At 47.1% G+C, this 12,737-nt stretch overlaps 1 protein-coding gene across 1 annotated transcript in view; it reads right to left on the bottom strand.

The window, feature by feature from the left end:
* The window catches only part of PPIL4 (peptidylprolyl isomerase like 4), a 140,580-nt gene that overhangs the window by 56,975 nt on the left and 70,868 nt on the right, over positions 1 to 12,737 (bottom strand). Inside the window, exon 8 of the mRNA XM_033937797.1 lies at positions 9,326 to 9,450. Coding sequence (XP_033793688.1) covers positions 9,326 to 9,450 — 125 coding nt within the window. The remainder of the gene's footprint in view (positions 1 to 9,325; positions 9,451 to 12,737) is intronic.

Here is a 12,737-nt window from a genome sequence, read left to right as displayed (position 1 = left end):
TTCAAGAAATATGGTCATTATTTGTGCAGTTGTGGAAAAAATATTAGAATCTACACAATAAAGTACAGTACCGCTTGACATGAACTGGTATTATGGAAGAGGAATATTGACTGAGTTAGGAAGGGGGTGGAAGAGTCTTCATATTCATAGTACATGCAACTTTCTGAGCGGTCTAAAGAACTCTAGCTAAAGAAATGCCAGCTGGTACTCAGGAATGCAAAACAAATTTAGCGGGAAAAGCTTATGCTTCAGATGAGGAAGGGGGATGTATGTGATCTTGAGTATTTCATTCAATTCTGGTCCCCATATCTCAAAAAAGAGACATAGAGGGATTAGAAAATGTTCACAGAAGAGCAACCAAAATGATAAAGGCGATGGAACTCCTCTCATATGAGGAAAGGCTAAAAAGGGTAGGGCTCTTCAGCTTGAAAAAGAGATGGCTGAGTTATGATAGAGGTCTACAAAATCCCGAATAATGTAGGACAGGTAAAAGTGAATCGATGTTTTACTTTTTCAAAAAATACAAAAAGACTAGGGGACACTCAATGATGCTAAAACAAATAGGAGGAAATATTTTCTCAAGCAACGAATAGTTATTCTCTGGAACTCATTGCCAGAGGATGTGGTAACAGCAGTTAGCTTTAAAAAAAAGTTTGGATAAGTATCTGGAGGAAAAATCCATTGTCTGCTATTGAGACAGACAAAAGGGAAGCCACTGCTTGCCCTGGGATCAGTAGCATGGAATGTTGCTACTATTTGGCTTTCTGCCAGGTATTTGTGACCTGGATTTGCCACAGTTGCAAACTGGGCTAGATGGATCATTGATCTGACCCAGTATTCTCATGGGACTGTATTTAGGAGAGAAGTAAGCATTTTATTAAACTTTATCCATATCACATTCACTGTGGACTTAACATTTCAGACATGCAGTAAATAATGAGAAACATACTAGACCCATTACAAACAGTAACATCTCCATTAAACAATTCTCACTTTCATTTCCACCCTCTAGTGGTTTCTTATCCAAAGGGTGGCAGAGAGGAAATAAGTTCTGTAATATTGTTCAGTGTATCCAGATAGAATTTTAAGTGGTACCAATGCAGTAATGTTAACTTTCTACTAAGTGAGAAAATAAACTATAAATTAAAAAACGTTTTCAGCTTCTCCAAAACATAGCTGTAAAATTACTGTATAATGCCAAACGTTGGGATCATGTTTTCCCTTTCTCTTGAGATAAGAGTGACTCCCAGGCTCTTGCAGAATAAAACTCAAAAATACTGATCTTGGCTCACTGGGTTTCTTACTCAAGTATAAATTTAATTTTTGTAATACTGTATAGTATATCATATTAAAAAATACATCTAAGCTGTTAAATTATAGTGCACAAAAGAAATTAGGGGTAAAACAAAAATGTATACCAAAGAAAATACAAAAGGAATAAAAGTTACAATGTGATCAATAATAAAAAAAGAGAGAAGAGTAAACAATGACGGAAGAACACATGGTGGTGTTTCACTGAGCATCTTTAAATTTTAGGAACTAGGATTCAGCGAGAGATGATGCAACAACATTTAACAGGTATGATGAACAGTATCAAGCCAGATGTGATGATGGAAAAGTACAGCAAGAAGAGTTCAAGAGGTGACATAAGAGATAAGAAAGCTAAAGAGAAAAGGATGGTATTTTAGTGTGCATGACTTGGTGCATAATGGTCAAGAACAGGGGTGTCAAAATGGTTGATCGCGATCGACAGGTAGATTGCAAAGGCAGTAGAGAGAAAGAAAGGTAGAAATAAAGGAGAGCAGGGGGAGAAAGAAAGACAGGCAGGCAGGGGTAGAGAGAAAGAAAGGCAGAAATAAAGAGGGAGGCATGGGGGGAAAGAAAGACAGGCAGGCAGGGGTAGAGAGAGAGAAAGGAAAATAACGAGGGGGCAGGGGGAGAGAGAGAAAGGCAGAAAGAAAGAGGGTGGGCAGAGAGAGAGAGAAAGAAAGGTAGAAACAAACAAATATTGGATTTACAGAAGAAGGAAGTGCAACCAGAGACTCATGAAATCACCAGACAAAAAAGGTAGGAAAAATGATTTTATTTTCAATTTAGTGATCAAAATGTGGCCATTTTGAGAATTTATATCTGATGTCTATATTTTGCACTATGGCCACCTTTACTAAACCGGAATAGTGGTTTTTAGCGCAGGGAGCCTATGAGCATCGAGAGCAGTGCAGGGCATTCAGTGCAGCTCCCTGCACTAAAAACTGCTATTGCGGTTTAGTAAAAGGGGAGGGGGTATATTTGTCTATTTTTGTATAGTTGTTACTGAGATGGCATTGCATATTTTAGTGTCATCTGTCTTGACCTCTGGAAAAAAACCCTGAATTCAAATGATAATTAACATTTTCTCTGCGTACAGTGTGCTTTGTGTTTTTTAAAATTTTATTGTTGGTAGATCATTTTGACTTGGTCATTTTAAAAGTAGCTCGCAAGCCAAAAAAGTGTGGGCACCCCTGGTCAAGAACCTAAAACAAGCAGGGGAGGAAACAGGCAACTAATGTTCAGAAATTAACAAAGAGGCTGACATGATCAAATTTTTTCTTTCCAAACATTAATTTTATAGTGTTCTAGTTAACCTGATGTCTCCTAAGTTGAGAATATATGGTAGACTTTGTCACTCTGGGCAAGTCACTTAACCCTCCATTACCCTAGGTACTGTAGTTAGATTGTAAGCTTGCCGGGCCAGTACACTGAGTACCTGACCACCATATAATGTAAACCACTTAGGATCCCTGTGGGGCATATAAGTAGTATAATAAATAAATAAATATAGTGAGTTACAATAAAGCACAGTTACTTACCGTAACAGGTGTTATCCAGGGACAGCAGGCATATATTCTCACATGTAGGTGACGTCATCTACGGAGCCCCGATGCGGAAGCATTTTCAAGCAAACTTGATTGAAGATTTAAGTTTGCTCTGCTGCTCCACGCATGCGTGCCTTCCTGCTCCACTAGGGGGCGCATCCCCTCGTGGTCTCCAGTTCACTTAACTAGCAAAGAAGCCAACCTCGGGGAGGTGGGCGGGTTGTGAGAATATATGCCTGCTGTCCCTGGATAACACCTGTTACGGTAAGTAACTGTGCTTTATCCCAGGACAAGCAGGCATGATATTCTCACATGTGGGTGACCTCCAAGCTAACTGAAAAGGGATGGAGGGAAGTTGGCAATTTAAGCAAATAGATTTCGCAATACCGATTGGCCGAACCAGCCATCGCTTCTGGACAGTGAGTCCAGACAGTAGTGGGAGGTGAAAGTATGAACCGAAGACCACGTGGCAGCCTTGCAGATTTCCTCAATAGGTGTGGACCTGAGGAACGCTACGGAGGCTGCCATCGCTCGGACCTTGTGTCCCATTACTCGACCATGCAGCGCGAGACCAGCCTGAGCGTAGCAAAAGGTGATGCAATTGGCCAACCAGTTGGACAAGGTGCGCTTGGAAACTGGGTGGCCTAACCGGTTTGGGTCGAAGGACAAAAATAATTGTGGGACTTTCCGGTGTGGTTGAGTGCGTTGGAGGTAAAAGGCCAACGCTCTCTTACAGTCAAGAGTGTGAAGCGCCACCTCTCCGGGGTGAGAGTGGGGCTTGGGGAAAAACACGGGCAAGACGATGGACTGATTGAGGTGAAAATCAGACACTACTTTAGGCAGGAACTTTGGATGTGTGTGGAGTACTACCTTGTCATGGTGGAAAACAGTGAAGGGTGGGTCCGCTACCAGAGCCTGTAGCTCACTAACTCGCCGGGCGGAAGTGAGTGCAAGCAGGAAAATCACCTTCCACGTGAGGAATTTAGGATGGCATTTGTCTAGGGGCTCAAATGGAGGTTTCATTAGTTGAGCCAGAACCACGTTAAGGTCCCAAACCACCGGAGGGGGTTTGAGAGGAGGGTGGATATTCAGAAGACCCTTCATGAAGCGAGAGACTAAGGGGTGGAGCGAGAGGGCTTCTCCTTCCAGGGGCTGATGAAAGGCCGCAATCGCACTGAGGTGTACTCGAATGGAGTTGGTCTTTAGGCCGGAGTGAGATAATTGAAGTAAATAGTCAAGGACCAGAGGGACGGGGACCGACAACGGGTCCTGGCTGTGAGAGGAGCACCAGGTTGAGAATCTTGTCCACTTTTGAGCATAGCAGGTTCTCGTCGAGGTCTTTCTAGAGGCCTCCAATATCTCCTCGACTGATTGAGACACGGGGAGAGAAGTCAGGGGGAAAGAAACCAAGCATTCAGATGAAGAGATTGAAGATTGGGATGTAACAGCGAACCCTGACTCTGTGATAGTAGAGAGGGAAACCGAGGCAGAGGCAGTGGATCTCTGACACTGAGTTGAAGTAGAAGGGAAAACCAAGACTGGCGTGGCCAGCGAGGGGCAATCAGGATCAGGGTGGCTTTCACCGTTTTCAGGTGGACCAGCGTCCGCAGGATCAGAGGGAACGGCGGAAACACGTACAGAAACCTTCCTTCCCAGTTGAGGAGGAAGGCGTCGGCCTCGAGTCGGTCCGGGGAGTGTATCCGGGAGCAGAAGAGGGGCAGTTTGTGATTGTGGGGGGATGCGAACAGATCTATTTGCGGCGTCCCCCACTTTTCGAACACCTGTCGTAGGGTCTGAGAGTGCAGTGACCACTCGTGTGGCTGGAGGAGGCGGCTGAGTCTGTCCACCAGACAGTTTTGTTCTCCTTGTATGTACACCGCTCGAAGGAAGGTGTTGTTGGAGATTGCCCATTTCCAGAGGCGCATGGCTTCCCGACAGAGGGGCCAAGACCCTTTTCCCCTTGTTTGTTTACGTAGTACATTGCTACCTGGTTGTCGGTTCGGATGAGAACCACCCGGTCATGAAGCAGATGTTGAAAAGCTACAGCTGCGAGATAGGTGGCCCGGAGTTCTAGCACGTTGATGTGACAGCGGCGGTCTTCTGCTGACCACATCCCCTGAGTGCGGAGGCCGTCCAGGTGGGCTCCCCAAGCGTACTCCGACGAGTCTGTGGTGAGTACCTTGCTGTGAGGAGGGGCGAGGAAGAGCAAACCTTTGGAAAGATTTGAAGAGTCGGCCCACCAGCGGAGCGATCGTTGCAAGGAAGGAGTCACTGTCACGGGACGATTGATCGGGTCCCGGTCTTGACGCCGTTGAGAGGCCAGGGTCCATTGAGGGATTCTCAGATGGAGATGGGCGAAGGGTGCGACATGGACGGTGGAGGCCATGTGGCCCAGGAGAGTCATCATCTGTCGAGCTGATACCGAGGTCATCAGTGAGTTCCTTCGGCTCAGACTTACTAACGCCTCTAGACGCGGAGGGGGGAGGAAGGAACGGAGGCGAACCGTGTCCAGCGTGGCCCCGATGAATTGTAGGGACTGCGAGGGCCGTAGTTGGGATTTTGGGAAGTTTATCTCGAACCCCAGACTTTGTAGGTAGATAATAGTCTGTTGGTTCGCTGAGATAACCCCTTCCCTGGACGGGGCTTTGATCAGCCAGTCGTCCAGGTAGGGGAAAACCTGAAGACCCTGGGAGCGTAAGGTAGCTGCGACCACCACGAGGCACTTGGTGAAGACCCGAGGTGACGATGCTAGGCCGAAGGGGAGGACTCGGTATTGCAGGTGCAGGTCTCCCACCTGAAAACGCAAGAACTTGCGGTGAGCGGGGTGCACTGGAACATGTGTGTACGCCTCTTTCAGATCGAGGGAGCAGAGCCAGTCGCCCTCGTCGATCAGGGGGTAGAGGGTTGGCAGGGAAAGCATCCAAAATTTTTCCCGTACCAGGAATTTGTTAAGGCGTCTCAAGTCTAGTATTGGGCGAAGGTCTCCCGTTTTTTTCGGTACCAGGAAGTAACGGAAGTAGAAGCCCTACCCCGTTGGCCGGGGGGAACCTCCTCCACTGCTCTCAGGTGAAGCAGATCTCGAGCTTTGGAGAGGAGTAGGGGTAGCTGTGTCCGGTTGGGAGGGCAATTCCTTGGGGGGTTGTCTGGAAGAATGGCCCGAAAGTTGAGAGAGTATTCTGATGAGATCACGCCAAGGACCCATGCGTCCGACGTGACTTGTTCCCAGCGAGGGTAAAAGGCCTTGAGGCGACCCCTGATGGGAAGGAGGCCTGGGACTACGGCGGAGGGGGCCCGCCCCCTTCCGCGTGTCCCGTCAAAAGGACGGGGACGGTTTGGTAGTCGCAGGCGGTTGGGACTTGGGCGGGGCCCGATGGTGGGCTTGTGGGCGTCTGGGCGGAGGCCGCGAGAAGGCAGGAGTGGATTTTTGTGGGTAGCGGCGCGGAGGGGCCCTGAATGGCCTGGACGTGGATGGTTTTGGCTTTTGCCGCACGAGGGAGGCAAACGAGTGTTCGTGTTCGGAGAGGCGTTTTGTAGCCGCCTCGATAGTGTCATCGAACAGTTCTTTACCCACGCAGGGGAGGTTAGCCAGCCGGTCCTGTAAGTTGGGGTCCATGTCGACCAGGCGCAACCAAGCTAGTCGGCGCATAGCGATAGCAAAGGCTGCCTCTCTGGAGGAGAGTTCGAAGCCATCGTAGGCCGCATGGAATAGATGGAGGCGTAGGTTGGAGAGGGACTCTGCAAGCAGGCTAAACGCTCCTTGGCGGGAGGCCGGTAAGTCAGTCTCAAAGGCTCTCAGTAGTCCAATGAGATGTTTGAGATAGGATGTGAAGGTGAAAGTGTAGCTTTGCACCCTAGAGGCCATCATCGCATTTTGATATAGTCTCCTGCCGAACTTGTCTAGGGTTCGGCCTTCTCGGCCTGGGGGGACCGCCGCTGAAACCCTGGAGGGGTGAGCCTTCTTCAAGGAGGATTCTACCAACAGCGACTGGTGGGAGAGCTGCGGTTGTTCAAATCCCGGGAAGGGTACTGTACGGTACTTAGCCTCCATTTTGGAGGGTACTGCTGTGACCATATAGGGGGTCTCGAGGTTTCTGAAGAAAGCCTGTTGGAGTACCGGGTTAGGCGGTAAGCGAAGGGACTCTCTGGGCAGTGATGGCATATCCAGCTCCGCTAGGTACTCTTTAGAGTATCTGGAGTCGGACTGGAGGTCTAAGTCCAAAGCGTGGCCCATGTCCTGGACAAAGCGAGAGAAGGATGGGCGGGATGTTCCCGAGGCCCCTTGCGGGGTCGGTGAACGAGACCTCCGTCGGGTGGAGAAGGATGGGGAGGCTTCCCTCGAGTATCGAGGTTCCTACTCCGATCCACGCTCCGAGACCGGGGAAACACTGTGAAAGTGTTCCGGGGTCGTGGATCTCTGCCGTCTCGAGGAGCCCCTTGGAGATGATGCCGGGGTTCGGGGTACCGATCGATGACGAATCGGTGACCTCGACCCGGACTCCCTCGGTGAAAGTCTTAAACATTGGATCGGAGCCCCGGTCCGATGGGGAGTTCGGAGGATGCGCGGGTTGGAGAGTGATAGCTCCGTCACCCTCAGCGGTCCTGTACGAGGTGTAGGTGAACGGCTTCGTAGAGTGGGGGAACCTCGGGCCTTCTTGGAGGTACGGAGATTCGAGGTTTCTGTCGTTTTAGCACGACGTTTTGCCCCGCGGCGGTCTGTGGAGGGAGAGTGCCTCGGGTGTCTCGGCGAGGAGTCCGAGGAGGATGGGATGCAGCAAAGCTTGCGCGCTTTTCCTCGAGGTGGCTCGACGCGAGGCTCAGGCTGGTCTGGCACATGCGGGGTCGAGGTCGAGGCCGGTTGTAGATGGGCCATTGCAGCGGACAGCTCCGATGAAATCATCGCTCGGAGTAGGTCCTGGAAAACGGGCACGGACAGCATCGAGGGCATGTCCACTGCCTCGGTGCGCTCCACCGGGGGCGACCTCGTATCAGAGTATTCCCGTGTGGTGGAGGCACGGCCCGAAGGCTTAGAGGGCTTCACCGGGGCTGTGAGCATGGGACTTCCGCCATGCATCGCCGGTGTCCCCGAGGCTGGCTTCTTCGTTGTTGCGGGAAGAGGGGACTTACCCGGAGCCGAGGCTTTCTGTTGTCCCGAGGACTTCGGATTCGAGTCTTCGGGGCCGAGGTCAAGGCCGGGGCCGAGGCTGGGGCCGACCTCGAGGCCGAGGTAGAGGGTTGGTCGGCGGCGAAGAGATCCGCCATGCGGGCTTTTCTTCGGCGGAGGGCCCGGTTCTGGAAAGTAGCACACTGGGGGCAGGAGTCGGTTGGATGAGCGGCCCCCAGGCAGAGGATGCACCGGCGATGCGGGTCTATGATGGAAAGAAGCCGCTCGCACCGGGTGCACTTTTTAAAGCCGGTCAAAGGCCGGGACATAGAATCGAAAGTGGCCGCGGCTCGAGTAGCCACGCGGCCACGGGGACCCAGAAGCCTCGGGTCGGTTCAAAAACGAAGCAGGAACAAGTTGAACAAGAAAAAATTCGCGCACAGCGACTTAATCGAGAAAAAAATAAGAAAATCGCGGTGCTAGAAGGCAGTTGGGGCAGAGCCTGAAAAAACACGACTTCTAGGCTCAGCGGAAAATTTTGAACTGGAGACCACGAGGGGATGCGCCCCCTAGTGGAGCAGGAAGGCAAGCATGCGTGGAGCAGCAGAGCAAACTTAAATCTTCAATCAAGTTTGCTTGAAAATGCTTCCGCATCGGGGCTCCGTAGATGACGTCACCCACATGTGAGAATATCATGCCTGCTTGTCCTGGGATAATCAATTTACAGTATAACCAGAGATAGTAATGGAATCATCAAGAAAAATAATTCTAAACCAGGATGGATGGTCCAAATTTGTTGAAACTTTTTTTTTTACACATTATGAATTTGTTTACGAAAGAGGACTTGCTGAGAGTAACAACTAGGACTTACACAGACTCCTGATCAATCCTCCTCCATCAAAACCTAGGCTAGGGATCATCTTCAAAGAAGCATTCGGTTTTCTTGCTCCTTCCTTATGGAACTTCCCTTCCTGTGGACACCTACTTCAGTTTGGTGGAGTTCTTGATATTTTCAGCTTTATGGTTCTCTTTTTTGTTCATAAAATGTTCTCATTTTGCATTGTTATCCTATTCATTCCTTCTCTCATGGTAGGTCTAGACTTCATAGTTGGCCTTACATGCTGTTTCTAGTCACAAGGCTCTGTGCCATTTGCATTCTGCTATAATAGCAGTGTTTTGCCTGAATTCCAGTATATGAAATAAATATAATTTTTCCACTATACTTCTATTTCACTTGCCTGTCAAATTCCAATGAACAGTTCTAGTGAAAATTATTAATAAATTGTTTGTACTAACCTCGTAAAGTCTAATAAAATATTCTATTTATTTTAGTAAAGTATTTCAATTCTTCTAATAAAAATAAACTAACCTTTTTATAGCTCCAAATCGTGAGAAAATGATTTCCAGGTCCTCGTCTGTGGTTACGGGATTGAGTTTACAGACAAATAGCACATTCTCAGGGGGTTTGATATCAGCATCAGGCAAATCTCCAATCTGTAGTAAGGAGAAAGGAAGACAAGGGGAGAGCAAATTCACAACTTCTCTGTTTAGTAGAGACATTTGCTTTTCTGTGTGCCTCTGCTAGTGTTTGTCCTCCTGTCACAGTTAATCAAATTAACAGAAAAGCTCACAGAGCCACAGCCAAAAATTATTATTGCAATTTTCAAATTTATGCAGGTATTTTCTGTGAGCTTTACACCATTTCTCAAAGGGCAAAAAATACAAATTTTCCTTTGAAAAAAATACCTAGGAAGAAATCACAGTTTGGAAAGAAAGAGGAGATGCTGCTGTTGGGAGATTTCAACCTGCCAGATGGGGGACTGGAAAGTTCTGTCAGCGAAATCGGAAAGAAGTAGGGAGATTGTGGATGCTTTTCAAGAGGCTCTGCTCAGACAAATGGTGACAGAACCCACGAGGGAAAAAGCGATATTGGATCTGGTCCTCACAAATAGGGAGAGTATCTCTAATGTACGAGTGGGTGCTCATCTGGGAAGTAGCGATCATCAAACGGTTTAGTTTGATATAACAGCGAAAGTGGAGGGCGGCCACACAATACTAAAAGTCTGAGATTTCAAACATACGAACTTTAATAAAATGGAAGAGTAGCTGAAGAAAGAGTTGTTAGGATGGGAGTACATAAGAGAAGTAGAAAAACAGTGGTCTAAGCTGAAAGTAGCAATAAAAATGGCTACGGAACTTTATGTGCAGAAAATAAATAAACATAAGAGAAAAAGGAAACTGACATGGTTCTCCAAACTAGTGGCAGAAAAAATAAAGGCAAAAGAGTTGGCATTCCTGAAATATAAAATACCCAAGAAGAGGAATGCAGAAAGGACTACCAGGTGAAACTGAAAGAAGCCAAGAGAGAGATACATCTAGCAAAAGCGCAGGCGGAAGAACAAATGGCTAAAAATGTAAAAAAGGGAGACAAAAATTATTTCAGATATATCAGTGAAAGGAGGAAGATGAAAAATGGAATTGCTAAACTAAAAGAAGCTATGAACCAATATGTAGAAAGTGATGAGGAAAAAGCAAATGTGCTTAAGAAATACTGCTCTGTGTTCACGGAAGAAAATCCTAGAGAAGGACTGAGGTTGTCTGGCAAAGTTACATGGGAAAATGGAGTAGATTCTGCACTGTTCACGGAGGAAAGTGTTTATAAATAACTTGAAAAACTGAAAGTGGACAAAGCGATGGACCGGACGGGATCCATCCCAGGATACTGAGGTAGCTCAGAGAGGTTCTGGCGGGTCCTAAAGACTTGTTCAACAAATCTCTGGAGTGGTTCCTGGAGTTTGGAGAAGAGCGGATGTGGTTCCTATGCATAAAAGTGGTCACAGAGATGAAGCAGAAAACTACAGGTTGGTAAGCCTCATTTCAGTTGTTGGAAAAATAATGGAAGTGTTGCTGAAAGAAAGGATAGTGAATGTCCTAAAATCTAATGGGTTACAGGATCTGAGGCAACGTGGCTTTATTAAAGGTAAATCGTGTCAAACAAATCTGATTAAATTTTTTAATTGGATGACAAGAGAACTGGATCAAGGACATATGCTAGATGTAATTTACTTAGATTTCAGCAAAGCCTTTGATACGGTTCCTCATAGGAGGCTTTTGAACAAACTTGAAGGGCTCAAGTTAGGACCTAAAGTGGTGAACTGGATTAGAAACTGGTTAATGGACAGACGCCAGAGGGTGGTGGTAAATGGAAGTTGCTCGGAGGAAGGAAAGGTGAGTAGCGGAGTCCCTCAGGGTTCGGTGCTGGGGCCGATCCTGTTCAATATGTTTGTGAGTGACATCGCTGAAGGGTTAGAAGGAAAGGTTTGTCTTTTTGCTGATGATATCAAGATTTGTAATAGAGTAGACACCGAGGAGGGAGTGGAAAACATGAAAAAGGATCTACAAAAGTTAGAAGAATGGTCTAATATCTGGCAACTAAAATTCAATGCAAAGAAATGTAGAGTAATGCATTTGGGGATTAATAATCAGAAGGAACTGTATATGCTGGGAGGTGAGAAGGTGATATGCACGGATGGGGAGAGGGACCTTAGGGGTGATAGTGTCCGAAGATCTAAAGGCGAAAAAACAGTGTGACAAGGCAGTGGCTGCTGCCAGAAGGATTCTGGGCTGTATAAAGAGAGGCGTAGTCAGTAGAAGGAAGAAGGTGTTGATGCCCCTGTACAGGTCATTGGTGAGGCCCCACTTGGAGTATTGTGTTCAGTTTTGGAGAACGTATCTGACGAAGAACACAAAAAGACTTGAAGCAGTCCAGAGGAGGGTGATGAAAATGATAGGAGGTTTGTGCCAAAAGACGTATGAGGAGAGACTGAAAGCCCTGAAAATGTATACCTTAGAGGAAAGGAGGGACAGGAGAGATATGATTCAGACGTTTAAATACTTGAAAGGTATTAATGTAGGAAAATATCTTTTCAAGAGAAAGGAAAATGGTAAAACCAGAGGTTGAGGGGTGGTAGACTCAAGAGAAATGGAAGGAAATTCTTCTTTACGGAGAGGGTGGTGGATGCCTGAAATGCGCTCCCGAGAAAGGTGGTGGAGAGGAATACGGTGACGGAGTTCATAATGAACACAGAGGATCTAGAATCAGAAAATAGTAAATATTGAAGAACTAAGGCCAGTACTAGGCAAACTTGAGCGGTCTGTGTCTGTATATGGCCATTTGGTAGAATATGGGCTGGGGAAGGTTTCAATGGCTGGGATGATATAGATGGGCTGAAGTGAGCTTTGACGGAGACTTCAGTAGTTGGAACCTAAGAACAATACCATGCAGAGCTTTGGATTCTTGCCCAGAAACAGTTAAGAAAAAAAACAACAAATTTTTATATTGAATCAGGTTGGGCAGACTGGAAGGACCATTCAGGTCTTTATCTGCCATCATCTACTATGTTACTATCTGCACTTGCTTTTTCTGCAGATATCTTTTCACTAAAAAATGATGCCTGTAATTTTGATAATGTAAAAACTATGCATATTATTGTCTTCCCAAACCTACCTTAACTCTGAACCTGACCACTGTGGGTAAAAATGCACATTCATCCTCATGTGTACTTTCACCTGTGCATAGCATGGGCAGTATTCAAAACAGCTTATTTACCCAAATATCACCTTCTATTTTCAGACTTCCAATGCCATTTTCAAAGGCACCTGGGCAGAAATAGGGGAAGACACCCTTCAAAGGCTGAAGGCACAAGTTGTGGGCAAATTTCACCCCCCTCGTGGGGCAACAGCACACATAGAACACAGTTGCGCACCCGACAGCTATCCAC

The sequence above is a fragment of the Geotrypetes seraphini genome, chromosome 3 (genome assembly GCF_902459505.1).
Source record: "Geotrypetes seraphini chromosome 3, aGeoSer1.1, whole genome shotgun sequence".
NCBI lineage: Eukaryota > Metazoa > Chordata > Amphibia > Gymnophiona > Dermophiidae > Geotrypetes > Geotrypetes seraphini.
This window is presented reverse-complemented; position numbering and strand designations above follow the sequence as displayed.